General features: G+C 40.6%; 1 protein-coding gene and 1 long non-coding RNA gene across 7 annotated transcripts in view; one reads left to right on the forward strand and one right to left on the reverse strand.

Annotated features, from left to right (window-relative positions):
• Window positions 1-3,484: 3,484 nt before the first annotated feature.
• Window positions 3,485-11,916, reverse strand: LOC119054219 (uncharacterized). The gene is made up of 4 exons (XR_005083468.2): window positions 11,737-11,916; window positions 10,306-10,453; window positions 4,234-4,292; window positions 3,485-3,953 (listed from the first exon to the last, which is right to left on the reverse strand). It is a non-coding gene; the product is annotated as an uncharacterized LOC119054219 (long non-coding RNA).
• A 154-nt stretch (window positions 11,917-12,070) lies between these two features.
• Window positions 12,071-17,085, forward strand: part of CEP295 (centrosomal protein 295) — a 46,786-nt gene continuing 41,771 nt past the window's right edge. For 4 of the 6 annotated variants that reach the window (XM_037152064.2, XM_037152068.2, XM_037152066.2 and 1 more), the window contains exons 1-3: window positions 12,071-12,206; window positions 15,347-15,480; window positions 16,294-16,494. In XM_037152064.2, the coding sequence (XP_037007959.2) occupies window positions 12,071-12,206; window positions 15,347-15,480; window positions 16,294-16,494 (471 nt within the window). The remainder of the gene's footprint in view (window positions 12,207-15,346; window positions 15,481-16,293; window positions 16,495-17,085) is intronic. The other 2 variants (XM_053670360.1, XM_037152067.2) reach the window with 2 other exon arrangements.

Raw genomic sequence — 17,085 nt, forward strand, 5'->3', positions numbered from 1 at the left:
CACCACACTGTTGTCCATATCCGTGAGTCCTTTTTCCTTTTTTGTCAGTCCCTCCACACTCTCACTTCCCCCTCCAGTTAGCTGTCATCCTGCTTCTGACTGGCTTATTTCACTTAGCATAGTATTCTCCAGGTTCATCCATAACATACTGTTACAAAGGGTAAAATTTTCTTCTTTTATGGCTGAGTAATATTCCATTGTGTAAATGCTCCATATTTGTTTTATCCACACATCTACTGAGAGACACTTTGGCTATTTCCATATCTTGGAGACTGTAAACAATGCTTCAGTGAATGTGGAAGTACTTATGTTCTTCTGAATTAGTGTTTTGGGTTGCTTAGATATATTCCCAGAAGTGTAATCACTTGGTCAAAAGGCATGTCCATCTTGAATTTTTGGAGGTATCTCCATACTGCTTTCTACAGTGGCTGTACCAGTCTGCATTCCTAGCAACAGTGCATAAGGGTTTCCCTTTCTCCACGTCCTTGCTAGCACTTGTTATTTGTTGATTTATTGATGATAGCCATTCTGACAGATATGAGATAATATCTCTGTGGTTTTAATTTGCATTTCTCTGATGATTAGTGACATTGAGCATCTTTTCACATGTGTATTGCCCATCTGTATGTCCTCTTTGGAGAAATATCTATTCAGGTTCTTTGCCCAGTTTTTAATTGGGTCATTTGTTTTTTCAGTGTTGAGTTTTATAAGTTCTTTATAACATTTGGATATTAACCCCTTATCAGATGCATTGACAAGTTCTTTCATTCTGTGTTGTCTTCATTTAAATGAAGACTTATTGTGTTCATCATTTTTTTGTATTCTTCATTTTGGACTGGTTCTATTTTATGGTTTCTATCTTTTTGTCAAGCTTATCCCTGAGTTAATGTATTCTTTCTCTAAGTTCATCGAGCATCCTTACAAGCAATGTTTTGAACTCTGTATCTGGTATATTGCTTACTTGTCTCCATTTTGTTTAGTTCTTTTTCCGGGGTTTTGTTTCATTCTTTCATTTGGGATATGTTTCTGTGTCTCTCATTTAGTCTGCCTTTCTGTCTTTGTTTCCTTTTTTAGGTTGATCTGCTATCTCACAGTTTGGGCACAGTGGCCTTATGTAGTATTTGTCCTATGAGGCCCAGTGCCACAGTTGCTCTGTTCACCTGAGCTGGGTGCACTGGGAGTGCCCCTTGTGTGGCCTGTGCGTGCCCTCCAATTGTAGCTGAGCCTTGATTTCTGTTGGCATGTCAGTGGGTGGGATTGGCCCTCACTTTGACTGGCTATGAAGGCTGGCCATGACTACAGTGGAGAAGCTGTTGTGCAGGGACTGACCCACAGAGCAGGGGTCACTTTAGTGTAGCTCAGGTGCCAGCTGAATCTGCCCTTCAAGTGTGTCATTGTGGAGCCAGTTTGTTCGGTGGTTCTCTGTTGTTGTTTGAAGCTGGCCACCAGGTATGTTGGTTCTGCAGCCTCGTAGAAGTGGCTCCAGTGCAAACAAATGTTGGCTGCTATTAGCACTTGGCTCGGGGCTGCCTGGTGTCAAATCCAAAGTGATCTGTAGTTGGTTGCCTTTTGTACTAGGCTTGAATGCACTTGGGAGAGGCTGTCCTGCAAACCAAGGCTGGGTGCCACTAGTGCCAAGCTTTTGGAAAGCACCACAATGTGAGCTGAGGCCAACCACCTCTTGTACCATTAGCAGTCACTTAGTTGAAGCTACATTCTCCACCAACAGTGGCCACAGCTTATGCCAGGCTTGGGATCACTTAGTGGGAGTTAACATGCCCGTTAAGACTGGTTACTGCTTGTGCTAGACTTCGGGCTGCTTTGCAAGTAGTATAGCACACTCTGAGGCCAGATACTACTAGTCTGGGGCTTGTGGACTTTTGAGAGATTTTAGAAACATCTGTAGCATGAGCTGAGTTAGGCCACTTCTATGGAAAAACCACTGGAAGTGTCTCAGGCCTGATGCAAAGTTGAATGGACATGGTCTCAGGAAATCACCAGGGAAGGGCAAACAGTATTAGCCAGGTTAATGAAGAGCTCAGATTCGGCATCGGCCAGCATCTGCAAGCAATTTCACCCCTGGACAGAGCTGCCCTGCCCCCTGCCCCTTCCAGCCCTCCACCTGAAACTAGTTAATTCAGTTTCTCCATGTATGTCCCTGGCACTGTTCAAGCTGCTGCCCCATACTGGATCCCAGAGCAAGTGATTTTGTGACCAAGAGGAATGCCTGGGACTTACTGACACCATCTCATTCACATACAATCACTGCTGGTTTTCACAGCCAAATGTTATGGGGACTCCTCTTCCTGGCACAAGTGCCCCAGGCTGGGAAGTTCAGTGTGGGGCTGGAACCCCTCAGTTTTCAGCATGGAACACACTGCAGCCAACACATTTCTCCCAATTCTTAATCAGCACACGGTGAGTGTGGGTCCTGCCCCTTCCCAGTTTCAATCCCTCCTACTGGTCTTTTTGTAGCTTCTTTGTATTACTAGTGATAAGACTTCAGTTCAGCTAGTCTTCACATGGATCTCAATTTGTTCGATAATTTAGTTATAATTTTGATACGGTTATGGGAGCACATGGGCACAGCATTTACTTACTCTGCCATCTTGACTGGAAGTCTAACTGGGGCTTTTCATTTGAGTAGAGGTAATAGAAAAGAGAAAGAGGTGAATATCATAGCTATCATGCAGGGAGAATTGGTTGAAAATATAAGTTAAATATTAACCCAATGCCAGTCAAATAATAGGAACTCGATACATTACAGTTTTCCTTTGATTTCTTTAGACTTTTCCATACTTGGTAAGAGAAGTAAAGCTGGACTCACATAGGCCAAAATAAAATAGAATTGGACTCAGGTCAATTTCATGACATTGGACACTGGAAAATGTTTTAAAAAATTGGAAAACCAGGGATTCTTGAAAGAACTTCATTGAAAGTTGACCATGTAGTCAAGACTGAGTAGGAAGATTTTGGAGGATGTGACCTTTTGTGAATAAAAGATGCTGTCCTTGATTAGAGACTTCAGTTACCTGAAGGGCCACCTGAAAAATGCCATTCTCTGCCGTGTGAGCAGGAGCACTGGAGGGGTGATTCCACCCGACACTGACAAAGTGATGGTTTGGTGACATACCATGTTTCCCTGCTTCTGTCAACAAATCCTATACCCATAAAAATGAGATTAAGTACAAAAGTAAAAACAGCCTAAAAGTATGTTTTGAATACATTACTGAATGTGAAGTGAAATTCAAACAGCATGTAAAGTACTGGAGGGAAAATAAACCAGCATAATAATAAGCCCAGTGACATACTGTAAAGCAGTTATTTTCCACTAAAAGATACTCTTTTAACCACTTAAAAAAATGCCAGTACTCTAGTGTCAGCAAATATTCTTGTATTCATCATTATAGATTATGAAAATTTTATTTACAGAGCATTCAGTACTTTGCTTTTATACACTGTTTCCTTTTATAGTTATGTACAATATTATGCTTTAAGAAATCAAAAATCATATTCTAGGTAATGTGCACTGACATGAAACAATTATATTTCATGATTTGTCAGTGAGTTTATGGTTCACATCATTTTCTCTTGCATTTATCTATTTCTACCCACCCAAACAAATGTTACATTTTTATAAAAATTTGCTGTCAATAGTTTAAATGTACAAATGCCTTCAATTTCCATTTTTGTCAGATATTACAAAAATGTTCAATATTGAAAATATGTGTGGCTCACTAAATAGGTATATTTTTAAAAATACTATTAAACAAGTCAACTGATTGGCAAATAGGAAAACATTATCATATTTGAATTATTCAGAGCTATGTCTTTCAATGTGTGATTTCCAGGCAGAAAAGGAGGAAAGCTTCTAGCCTAATGGAGAGACAGGCAGACAGCTTCATCCACGAAACTTGTTCATGTAGAAATGTTTCTATCATCTTCTTCCAGTCCTACAAAGACAAATTATGAATGACCTCTCTTCAAATGATCAGAATTCGTAAAATATTTCTTTTGAAAATTTAATGTTCATTTAAATTTTAGTGTTTATTGTTATATAGATACTCTTTGGATCACTTTTCTCTACCTGTATTTCTGCACTTTGTAACACAGATTCCCACCTACTATTCTTCAACATAGTGTCCTGAGAAGAGCAGTTGGCTGGGAAACCTGAATTCCAGTGTAAGCTCCAACAGTAAGGGTTGTAATGTTTGGGGCAGGATCTTAACTTACCCAAAAGTTCCTGTCTTGCTTTGCCTTAGATCTTACACTCCTTCATAACTCAGTGCTATCTGTAAAACAAAACAAAACTAAAACCAACACATAGTATCAAATATTAAAAATGTTAAATTACTTGGGATCTTTTAGGGGAAAAAACAAACAACTGCTTTGGTGAACATCAGCCAAAAATTTATTTTTCTCAAATATCAACCTCTGGGATATATATCTATGGAGTAATAAACCCAAACCCTGAGCTCTGCTCTTTTTAGTAGCATATTCTATCTAGAGGATCTGGAAAGCTGTTCAGAGACATTTGGAGTTGATGTATTATGTAACAGAGTAGGGCAAGAATGCTTACAGAGGAACGTCTGGCTGAAAAGTTGTCCCATGTCATCACTTTCTGCAATGCTGAGGGAAAAAACAAGTCCAAACACACAGCCATTGGAGCAAGCATAAATTTACTCTGGTAGCTGTGCTTGGCAGTGCTCTAGAAGGGCAGAATTCCTTTCAATATGCCTGTTTAAGCAACTACAATCATTTAAATAAATATTTTATACCATCGCCACACAAAAATATCATATGCATTATATTACCAAGACACTGCTCCTTTTGAAATTGCTAGAGTATGTTAGATCCCTGCCTGTCTTCTTCCTGGTGCCAGCGATTAGTAGCTGGGATTCCTCCTTTCTGGAAAACATACAGTGTTCAGCATATGTGCTAGATCTCTGGTGCAGCACAACCACCAATTGTCTCCTCAGTAGTCGCTGACTTCCTTCTGCAAATCCTAGCTCTTAGTTCACTAGTTCTGTGGGAACCTCACTTTAGGCTTGAAAAGGGCATTGGCTGGGTATCCAGGCATGTGAGAAGTTAACAGACTATTGCACTTAACACTCAGTCTTGTAAGAGCCATTCACATGTCCGCACTGCCTTTCTGAGGTCAGGATTATACCTATCATGCACATTGCTGTATCCTCAATAGGTGGTGAACATGCTTAAACAAAGTACTGCCTCTTAGTGAGTACTCGATGAATATTCAGTGAATGAGTACAATGCAGTCAAAATGCTTATAAATGGATAATTACCACCTTGTTAAGATGTCTGGTACATAGATACTTCCCAGATTTCTGGGTGAGAGCTGCTGTAAAGAGAAATAGGATGCATCTGAAGATAACAGGGCCCTGACTGGTGTGGCTTCGCTGGTTCAGTGTTGTCCTGAAAAGCAAAAGGTCACAAAGGTTCCATTCCTGGTCAGGGCACATGCCTGGGTTGTGGGCCTGGGCCCCAGTCAGTTCACTAGTTCTGAGAGGCAACCAATCAGTGTTTCTCTCCCTTTCTTTCTCCCTCTGTTCCCCTCACTCTAAAAATAAATAATAAATTTTTAAAAAATCTATAACATAAAGTTAACACCAATCCATCATATTATTACTTTTTGGACACTCTCCATCAAGGGAGGTGAAAATAACAATGGGTTCTCAGCTCCATGCTCAATGTTTCATGTGAATTATTATAGATATTAGAGTCCCTATTATAGGTGAGGGAATTGAGTGACCGATTTTCTAAATTAGTACATGGCAGAGGTAGGATAAGAACTCCAAATCCAATATACTCTTTCTACCATATCTCATACCTATATCACAAGCGGACATATTAATAAAAGAAACCAGTACTCTCATTTTAATGGTGGCATGACCTGTCTCCATTATCTATTCATACTATGCTTCCCCCTTTCTTTTCTTTTTTTAGATTTTATATATTTATTTTCAGAGAGAGGAGAAGGAGGGGAGAAAAAGGGAGAGAAACACTGATGTACAAGAGAAACAGTCGGCTGCCTCTTGCACACTCCCAACTGGGGACCTGACCCACAACCCAGACATGTGCCCTGACTAGGAATCAAACCAGTGACCTTTTGGTTTGCAGGCTAGTGCTCAATCCACTGAGCCACACCAGCCAGGGCCCCTTCTCTATTCTATTACAATGTCCTAAATTTATCTCATATGGGATTTTGTGTAGAGCATTGATTATTCTCAAATTTTAATGTGTTAATAAACTGCCTGCAGATCTACTCCAAATGCAGAAGGCTCTGGTTCAGCAGATCGGGGGTTGGGGGGAGGGTTGCTGGAAGTCTGCATCCTAACAAGGTGCTGAGGATGCTCCTGGTCCTACTTTGGGTAGGACCATACTTTGGGTAGCAAGGATGTAGATTAGTGTTATATTTACTGGTAAATGGAAAAAATTTTTGGATGATGTAGACTCTGACTCAATAGTGCTGATTCATGTTATATAAAAGCTGAATCAGATAGAGCAGTTCAAACAGCAGCAACACAGAAACTATAGTGCAGAAGTTGCCTGCCCAGAGTCTGTACTGGTGGCCAAATTGTAGTATGATCTTTTATAGTTATATGCTTCTATGCAGGATATTTACAACTACTCAATAAGATAGGATGGGTATTAAAATTCCTGGCACTGGTGGCTTCTGGCCATGATAGAGGCATAGGTAGACATGCTTTGCCCCCTCCTGCAACCATAAGAAGGGTCACAGTGAACTTCAAAACTAAAAAGAACCCAAACTGCCAGAAAACCAAGCTGTATGAAAGTGTAACATCCAAGGATTTAAAGAAGAAATAGTCATCCAGACGGGTAGGAGCAGAGGTAGAGAGCCAGAGCAGAGAGGACACAGTGTAGCGGCAGCGAGGTGGTGCTGGCCAGGTGGGCAGTCCCACACTCATGTTTGGTAGATTAAAAACTGGGAGGGACACCTGGGAAGCAAACAATCAGACTGTACAGTCCAGGGTTTCAGTGAAGGTACAATAAAGCCTTATAACTTCTGGCTGTAGAAACCAGTGGGGATCAGGCAGGTGAAAGAAACTGCCAGTCTCTCAGAAGAGTCCACTTAAAGGACGTGTTCTGTCCTAGAATATATGCAAACCCACATACTGTGGGATTCAGCACCACGGAAGCAGCCAGAATGGCACCAGTTGCATACAGGAAGTGGAGAAGTGACTAGAAACTGGGCAAGAGCTGAACAAGCCTCCCACAGCCAGACAGCAGCACTGTCCCCTCTCCAACTCCTCCCCCACATACAGTGCCACAAAGTGGCAAAGTGGGTTGCCCTGCCCTGGTGAATATCTAAGGCTCTGACCCTTTCATTGCAACAGATGAATCAACTCAGGGAGTCAAAGCAGTTCTACCTGATACACAGAAACAAACACAGGGAGGCTGCCAAATTGAGGAGACAAAGAAATATGTTCCAAATGAAAGAACAGATCAAAACTCCAGAAAAAGAACTAAGTGAAATGGAGATAGCCAACCTATCAGATGGAGAGTTCAAAACACTGGTGATGAAGATGCTCCGAGAACTGACTGAGTACAGCAAACACATAAGGGAAGAAATAAGGACTACACTAAGTGAAATAAAGAAAAATTCTCAGGGAATCAACAGTGAAGGGAAAGAAGCTGGGGTTCCAAATCAACAAGTTGGAACATAAGAAAGAAATAAACAGTCAACCAGTACAGAATGATGAAAGAATTTTAAAAAGAACACAGAGAGAATAAGAAGCCCCTGGGACATCTCCAAATGTGCCCACATCTGGATCACAGGGATGCCAGAGGGAGAAGAGGAACAGGAAGAAATTGAAAACTTATTTGAAAAAATAATGAAAGAAAGCTTCCCTAATTTGGCAAAGGAAATAGACATACAAGTCCAGGAAGCACAGAGAGTCCCAAAGAAGTTGGACCCAAAGAGGACCACACCAATGCACAGCATAATTAAAATGCCAAAAGTTAAAGATAAAGAGAATCTTAAAAGCAGCAAGAGAAAAGAAGAGAGTTACCTACAAAGGAGTTCCCATCATACTATTGGCTGATTTCTCAAAAGAAACTTTGCTGGCAAGAAGTGTTCAAAGTGATGAAAAGCAAGGACCTACAATCAAGATAACTCTATCCAGCAAAGTTATCACTTGGAAGGGCAAAGTGCTTCCCAGACAAAGTAAAGCTAAAGGAGTCCATCACCACCAAGCCCTTATTATATGAAATGTTAAAGGGACTTATTTAAGAATAAGTAGATCAGCCCTGGCTCGTGTGGCTCAGTGGATTGAGTGCTGACTTGAGAACCAAAGGGCTGCTGGTTTGATTCCCAGTCTGGGCACATGCCTGGGTTGCTGACCAGGTCCCTATTAGGGGGTGCATGAGAGGCAACCACACATTGATGTTTTTCTCCCTCTCTTTCTCCCTCCTTTCTCCTCTCTCTAAAAATAAATATGTAAAAACCTTTTTAAAAAAGAAAAAGAAGATCAAAACCATGAGCAGTAAAATGGCAAAAAACTCACAACTATCAGCAACTGAATCTAAAAAACAAACTAAGCAAACAACTAGAACAGGAACAGAATCATAGAAATGGAGATCACATGGAGGGTTAGCAGTAGGAAGGGGGATCCGTTAAAATGGAAGAAAAGCTACAAGGATTAAGAAGAACAATTGGCAGGTACAAAATAGATAGGGGGAGGGTAAGTATAGTATAGGACATGGAGAAGCCAAAGAACTTATATGCATGACCCATGGACATGAACTAAGGGGGGTAGATTACTGGAGGGAAAAGAGGTACCAGAGAGAGCAGGGTAAAGGAAAAAAAAAATGGACACCTGTAATAGCATAGCCAATAAAATATACTTAAAAAATAAGATTCCTGGCACATAAAATGCCCAATAAATTTTGGGTATTTTTATCCTCGTTTTATAGATAGAAACTGAACCTTGGAGAGATTAACTGTTGATCAAGCTGATGTTCAACCCCACGTCATCTGACTACAGCAGCAAAATGCTTCCCTGCCCACCTGATCCTCTCCAGCTGCTATTTGCTTTTCTGGATTGTAGATAATTCCCTTTCTCCCCCTTGTCATTTAAGCCTCCTATCCTTTCAAGTATGTAACTCATAGTCACTTATTATGGCTTAATAAATATTAATAAATATCATGTTAGCAATGTACTCAAAAAGATTTAAAAGGTGAAACAAAATCAATTAATTTTCTCATTCTCTCATTTCTTATTCTTCTTAAATAAGTGGTCAGATTCCATCCCATCTACTCACACACCTTTAAAAGATTATTTATAGCTTTTAAAAGCCTTTCCCATCACCCTTTTTCTCTCCTGCTGGGCGCTCTTCATTTCACTCCCATAGCAGCTCTAAATTAGTTTATTGAAATAGTGTCGCTTGTTAAGGTCTTGTGGTGTTTATGTCAGAGAGAAAGAAGGCAGTTGACAGATAGTCAGCTAGAAGCCTGTTCCAGTTCTTGCGGAGATGTGCTTTCTTCTGGATTTTATACATGAAAATTGGGGAGCCACCCACCTCCCACTTTAATGTCAGTCCCTCATATTGGATATGGATAGAGTTGAAAGTGAACTTAGAACAGTGAGGCTGCTACCATAAAAAAAAAACACCTTAAAAGGCTCCAAAGTTAACGGGCTTCGGTTGCATTTTGAGATGAGGCAGCATTACATGGTGACCAGTCATACTAAAGCCATTTTTGTCCAGGGGCAACTCTTCCTCTTGGTCACTGTTTATTAACATTCATTCCTAGAGGGATAACAACACTAGAAGCTTAACTTACATTCTCCTCTCTAGACCTATAAAGTACAAAAGGACCTAATTAAAAATTAAACCAAAAACACCAATAAACACATTTTAAAGGTGGTTTTTTTTTTGGCCTCCGATAGTCTAAAATGAATGAAAATAAAAGCCAGAAAAGATAACATTTATTGTACACTTTGTATCAGGCACTGTCTTAAGAGCTTTAAACCTCACAATAATCTTTTGAGTACTTTTACTACATCCCCTTAAAAGATTAAAAAAACTGACTTTTCGGGAGGTTCAGGAACTAGCTCAAACTCAGGGTTGAATTTAAATCTAGGCAGTTGAACTTCAGGTTTAAGATCTTAACTTTTGTTCTACTGTATTTCCCCAAATGCTGAGATGTTGTTTGTCTGTGAGAATTTCAGAGACAAACCTCTTTTAATTTCCAAAAAAGAAAAACTCCCATTCAAAGCAGCTAAGTAAAAGGGGGTACTTTAATGGCGCCTATCAGCAACTTACAGAATGTGTTGTTATCAGGAACAGCTGGATCCAGGGACTTGCACACTATCAGGAGTCTCTGTGTGTGTTCCTTGCTGAATGTCAGACTCTTCCAAACCAGCTATGGGAGTCCACATGGTGGGTCATTTGGGGAAGCTCGTTTCACATCCTAAAATGAGCCCAGAGGAAAAAAATAACCATCCCTCACAGCTCAGATAAGAAAATTCACAGAACAACTCTGATTGACCCAATTTAGATTATGTACGCATCCCTGGGTCAATCCCAGTGGCAAAAGAGATAAAGAACTATGATTTACCCTGTCTGGGTCACATGCCCACCCCTGTGACCTGGAGGGCTGGGTCTGTATCAGAAGAGGGCAGAAAGGTGCTAGACAAAAAATAAAATAGTTGTAAACTACCTCTTTAGAGTTTACAAAGTGCCCTCATATGATTCATGCATCGTGAGTCTCACAACCACCCTATGAAGAGGGCAGGTTAAGTATTACTAAAAAAATGTGGGCTACCATTGTATTCGCGTGTTTACTGCACATCACTGAACACTCCACAAGTACAGTGTGTCCAGAGCTGAGCTCATCACCTTGCCACTTCACTGACTCCCACTTCTGCTTTCTTCCTTTGTTGGTGGCACCATCATCAACATTGACCCCTAAGCTAGTAGTGTGTGAGGTTAACTTCACTGTCTTCTCCCTCAACCTCACATGCAATTGTTTCTTAGTACTGCTAATTTTGCTTCCTACACATTTCTGCAATTTATTCCTTTGTCTTAATATCCCATTAACAGAATAAAATCAAAATATTCGAAGCTTAACTAATTATGTCCCCCCTCAAACCTGCTCTTCTTCCAGTGTTTTAGTAGGATATTACCCCCATTTACTTAGTCGCCAAATGTGGGATTGGGTATCAAGGTTGAGTTCTCCTTCTTTGACTTCCATGATTATGTGACTACCAGTTTCTGATGTTCGGCATCCTATTTGTGTCTTAAACCTACCCAGTTAGTTCTCTCGATTCTGTGTGCTCATTTTTCACTTCCTGTAGCAGTATCCTAATCGGTGTCCCTGCCTTGAGTCTTCACTCCCTCCTACCTTTTCTGCAGGAGAAAACCAGATCTGATCACGTCAGCAACTTTCCTTTACCTCACTCCCCATTTTCTAATCCTTTAATTCCTGGTATGTTTAACTAAACTACAAAATCTAGGATAAGGGTCATAACTGATATGCCCTTGTCTCCACTGTATTTGACACAAAATACATGCTCAATAAATATGAAACTTGCATTCGTCCCCTTTCTGATTATAGTTTATACACAGCAGATGAATCCTTGACGTGTTCTAGGTGCGTCGGACCTCTGGAGACACAGCATATCACAATACGGTTCACTGTTGTAGGAGCTGGAGGCCTTTAAAGAAAGCAATCAGAAACTAGCACCATCGTACCAAACGAATTGTGTAGCCAGCACACAAAAGGATGTAAATCCCAAGGCATCTTCACGGTGGTAACTTGAGACTAAAGCCACCCTCACGGCTCTGGGCAAATACCTTCCCCTTTCTGGACCTCTGTCTCGTGACATATGAATCGAGCATAGTGAGAAAAATGAAGTAATACTTCAGGGCCGCGGTATGAGAAATAATGGGGCTCTACGTAGGGCCAGCGCGTGCGCGTGCGTGCGCGCGCGGCGCGGGCTTTTCCGGCGCCGCCGTCCCGGCTGCCCCCGGGGGAGGCAGCCGGGAGATTCCCGCGGTTTGGCCCCGCCATTGGCGGGCGGTTTGAATGACGGAAGTGACGGCAGCTCGGCGATGGCCGCCCCGCAGGCGCACGAGCAGCTGTTGGGGAGCCGATGGGCGGCGGCCGCCGGGGCCTTCCCAGTCTGAGCTGCGTTTCCTGGCTCCCGACCCCCGGTTCTTAGGTGAGTGACGGACTCTCCGGCTTCCTTCGCCCCCGGGCGCCTACGACTCCCTGAAGTCTGGGGCCTCGGAGTGTGCTCTGCTGGAAGGGGACTACGGGAAGGCGCGGCGCAGAGAAGGCAGCAAAGCCTGCTGCGCGTCTCAGACCTTTCCCTGGCTCGGCCCGGGCTTCCTCCATCAGGAGCTCCGGGACCAGCGGCGCAGCCGACCCAGCCTTGCCCGCTCGTGCGAGAGGCCACTCCGGGGGCTTTTGCGCGTGTGGCTTTAAGCCTCTCCCGGGTTCGGATCTCGCGGGGGGTCCTTGGAATTCCATGTAGTGGGCAGCTGGGAACGCTTCCGGGGCTCTTGCTGCTGCGACAAACTCCTCCGTGCGTCCTGTCCCCCCCTACCCCCAAGATCACCGTGGACTTGGCCAGAAACCGGGTAGCTGTTTAAGAACACCACCTGGGGTCGTTTCATGCGGAGAGCTTTCTCTTTTTGGGCGTCTGTTACGTTAACTTCTCAGGCATTAGGTCCTGCCTTGAACTTGGCTTTTATAACATTAGGGAACGATCGAGTCTTTCATACTTAGAAAACAATTGGTAGTTTCACATTCATTAAGTCACATAACCATCAGAACAACCAGTTGGGGTAGTTATTACTCCCATTGTATAGTTTAATAAAAGGAGACCAGTGATTTAAGCTACTGGCCGGTGTATTTCTCCTTTAAGTTACGGTGTTGGATCTTGAACCCAGTCCAATATTAATTTTGTGATTACACTGTGTCACGTGCCATTTAATCTGAACAAAAATCTTGCAAAACAAGTAGTGTCGCTCTTATTGGATAGCAATAATACATAGACTTTAAAAGGCCCTATTGATATGAATTAGTGAGGGAGCTGGAGAAACTATTCCTTGCCAGGAGGATTCCAAATGTAAGTATAGATTCTAGGAGTAATAGAAACAAAATACCTTTGGTAAGCTGCACAGTAATTGCTTCAGAAAGCAATCAGTGGATACTGAATTTACAGATGTTTGAGGAGCAACATGATACTCCTCAACTATCCGCAACATGATACAGCCTCAACTGTCTCTCCACCAGATATTTACAAAGGAAAAGTAGGAGAAACAGGGTAGGAAGATACCACCTTAACCACCTGATAAAGTTCACATCACCAGTAATAAGACTAGTCAGCCTCATTTACCTACCTCCCGATGTGATTGATGCACTGAGAAGGATGCATTATCACTTACGTTGTGCTCTCGCCAAAAACTCATAACCTCATCCTCACCATGGGAAAAGCTTAAACAAATCCAAATTGAGGGAATTCTACAAAATAACTGGCCAATATTTTTCAGAAATATCAAGATCTTGAAAAGTAAGACAGGATGAGGAACCATCCCAGGTTAGAGGAGTTGAAGGAGACATGGCAGCTAGCAGCCCGGAGACAAGCACCTGCATTCTGGAGTCCCTTTGCAGGGCTGCTTTCTCCCGACTGCTCCAGCCAACCACAGAGCCTAGCCAGGAACTGAGCACCATAGGCCTGTTCCTGAGAAACCAGGTACTTTAGCTCAAGGGCTCCCCAGAAGCCTTGCTGAACCTCCTTTAGACTGTATAGACATTTAGGAGGCATCTACCCAACTTACTTCCCTCCTTCCCTCAGGGTCACATTCACATGGAAGTGGGAAAAGTGTTCCCAGCTTTTCCCTTTTTTCCCCCTAATAAAATCTAGAATTCTTTTATCTAGAATACCACAACAATCAAATGCTGTGAATTGCAATATTTTCCTTGAATTGGGTCTTGGTCCAGAAAATGGATATTAATAGGAAAATTGATGAAATTTAAAGATTTTTAAAGTATTGTGCCAGTGTTAATTTTCTGCTTTTGATTATTGTACTGTGGTTATATAAGATGTCAAAATTTAGAGAAGCTGGGAAAAGTATATGGGAATTCTGATTATTTGCCAAATATGTTAAAACTTTTTAAAAGTTATATACAAGAGAAAATGGTTATTCTATCACATCTAGGTAAAAATAACAAATATATGTTTGTTTTCCTATAATCCTGTAGCGAATGAATATTCAAAAGTTTTGAAAATGCTGGTGATGGGAATGAAGAGATATCAGAAGGACCTGAGAAGGGTTTTCAAATCACAGAAATTGACTGATTCTTACATTCTTTCCATTTCTCTCCAGCACTCCCCCCACATAGTGGCATGTAATCTTGGGCTCAGAATGAGAACACCCAAGTGTAAGCAGTACCACTAGAAAAATAGAACTGGGAATCTAACCACTCCACTCATCCAAACAGAATGGTTCCAAGAGAATTTTTTTAATTGATTATATATTGCTGTGGCCATGTGGCTCAGTTGGTTGCAGTGTTGTCCCATACACAGAAAGGTTAAGGGTTCAGTTCCAGGTGAGGGCACATACCTAGGTTGTTGGTTCAATCCCTGGTTGGGTTGTGTGCAGGAGGCAACCAATCCATGTTTCTCTCTCACATCAGCATTTCTGTCTCCCCACCCTTCCTCTCTAAAATCAATAAAACTCCTCAGGTGAGGATTAAAAACAACAATAACAACAGAAAATTATTATTAAAAATCACACCATTGTAATTTGTAGAATTGTTTACTGTTCAGAGGTTGATGTGACTTCATATAACGACATTTAGTGATCAAGTTGTATACCACAGGTTGGAAGTTGAATCTAGGGAGCAGGAGCCCTTGCAGTTGCAGCAGTCTTGCTGGTTGTGCACAGGTTATTAAATTGTTCAATTGTAATTGTGAAAACATTTATTCTGTGCTAAGTCTATTTGTTTAAGTGTGTGCTTTTTTTACATTTAAGCTAAGTAAGTTAGAAATCCCAATCAGGAATAAGTCAGGTCCCAGATATTCTAGGGTAAACAATAATCTGCTGTCAGTGGGGAAAATTTTTTCTAGTGTTTCTGATTATCCTCTACTTAACCCCTTCCCATCTATCTGAGAACCATTCATTTGAGTGTTGAATTAATAATTGATAGATGTAAATCAGTTGGACTCTGTTTACCCAAATTATTTTATTTGCATGTGTACAGCCCTTTAATTGTCAAATATATTAATATGTATTTTAAAAATTACCTTTGCTGACCTACTTTAATAGACATTGTTCTTTTTTAAAAATTCAGAACCTTTATATTTAAGGAACACAAAAATGAAAAGAAAGGTAATGAATGCTGGCAAGGTGAGATTGAGTCCTAATGAGGAAGCCTTCATTTTAAAAGAAGATTTTGAGAGAAGACGAAAACTAAGATTGCTACAGGTAAGATTTTTTTTTAAGTTTTAAGTTCTTTGTCTCTTCTAAATTATTAATATTTTTATATTAAATTAGAGCATTCTAAATAAAATGTTATCTTTCCTGGCTGTATAAAGAGCCCTGATTTTTGCATACTAACTGATTTTGGAATATTTGAAAAATAGACTGAAATGGTAAATAGATTAAAGAGGAGTTTGGCAAGGATAGGGGTGATTTGACTCAATAATTATTGGAAGGTAGTTTTTTACATATTTTTAAAATAATGTGTAACTGATGAAGATTAGAGCAGGAAGATTACAATGACTTGAAGAAGACTTACTGGAAAGATTATTAACTGCCGAAGCAAATTTATTAAGACATTGTAGGTTTTTCTTTTCTAGAAGTCTTTAGACAAAGTTAAGTCTTTGCGAAGCATATTTTAGATGCCATTCTGCTTAGAATTGGGAGTGATATACCACAGATAGGAGTTCTCATCTAGTTCCATCTGTATTCATCTGGGCTATAAATTTTGTCAAATCATGCTTAACCATTTTAGCGTCTTCTGTTAGGTTATTAGAATGATAATAGCAGTACCATTATTAGTGCTTGGGGGGTATAATAGCTAATCATTTAGGAAATTTTAGAAGTTGTCCTGAGATTTTAGTTTTTTCTATGTCACTTGGATTTTTTTTTTGGCTTTACATAAAGCTTAGCTAGTAAAATGTGAAATTCAGAATTGATAGGCCTAAAGAGAATTCATTTAAACTTCTATTTCCAAATAGCTTTTCAAAAAAAATTTAGTACTCTTTTCATATAATCTGTTAATTATTCATTCATCAGGTTCGAGAACAAGAAAGGGATATTGCTTTACGGATAAGAGAAGATATAAAACAAAGGAGAAGTCAGCAATTTACTCGTTTGGCAGAGGCACTAAGGGCAGAATGGGAAGAATCACAAACTCAGAAAATAAACAACTTGGAAAAACTGTATTTGGCAAGTTTAAGAAATATGGGAGAGGGACACCAACAAGCGAAAGAAAATGTAAGTGAACACTTATTTAACTGTTCAACAGTAGTAGTAATTTTGGTTAAAAATAAATTGTAGTTATTAAATGCCTATCTGATAAAAATGTTTTCATACATAGAATTTGGTTTTGATAGCCTGAATTCTTTAAATGAAATATAATTTAAGAATGTTACTAGGTTCATTAAGTATCATTATTCTCTTTTAGTCTTTAACTGGCTGGGTAAATAAAATAGTAACTGTCTTAATCAGAAGTTGTTATTTCCAGAAGATTTGGTGGGGTGAATTCAAATTTCCCATTTCATTATCATTCCTCATACATCCTAAACATATGAGATCTGTCCAGAAGGTTTCCAGCCATGTAATATGAAAAATAGAGACATTTATTGAAGAAGATACAAAATACAAGAAACACTGTACAAAGGCCAGTGGCACTTCAGTCCCCTTTAAAGTGGGCACTTTGGGACCTCACACAGTTCTCCCAATCACCATCAGCTGCTCTGTCACATTTTCTTGAATCTCACTAAAAGGCTGAAATCTCTTCCCTTCAAAAGTGATTTTACTTTTGGGAAAAGACAGAAGTTGCAGGGCAACAAATCTGGGCTGTAG

The sequence above is a fragment of the Artibeus jamaicensis genome, unplaced genomic scaffold (assembly GCF_021234435.1).
Source record: "Artibeus jamaicensis isolate MK-2021 breed Jamaican fruit bat unplaced genomic scaffold, CSHL_Jam_final contig_581, whole genome shotgun sequence".
NCBI classification, from domain to species: Eukaryota; Metazoa; Chordata; class Mammalia; order Chiroptera; family Phyllostomidae; genus Artibeus; species Artibeus jamaicensis.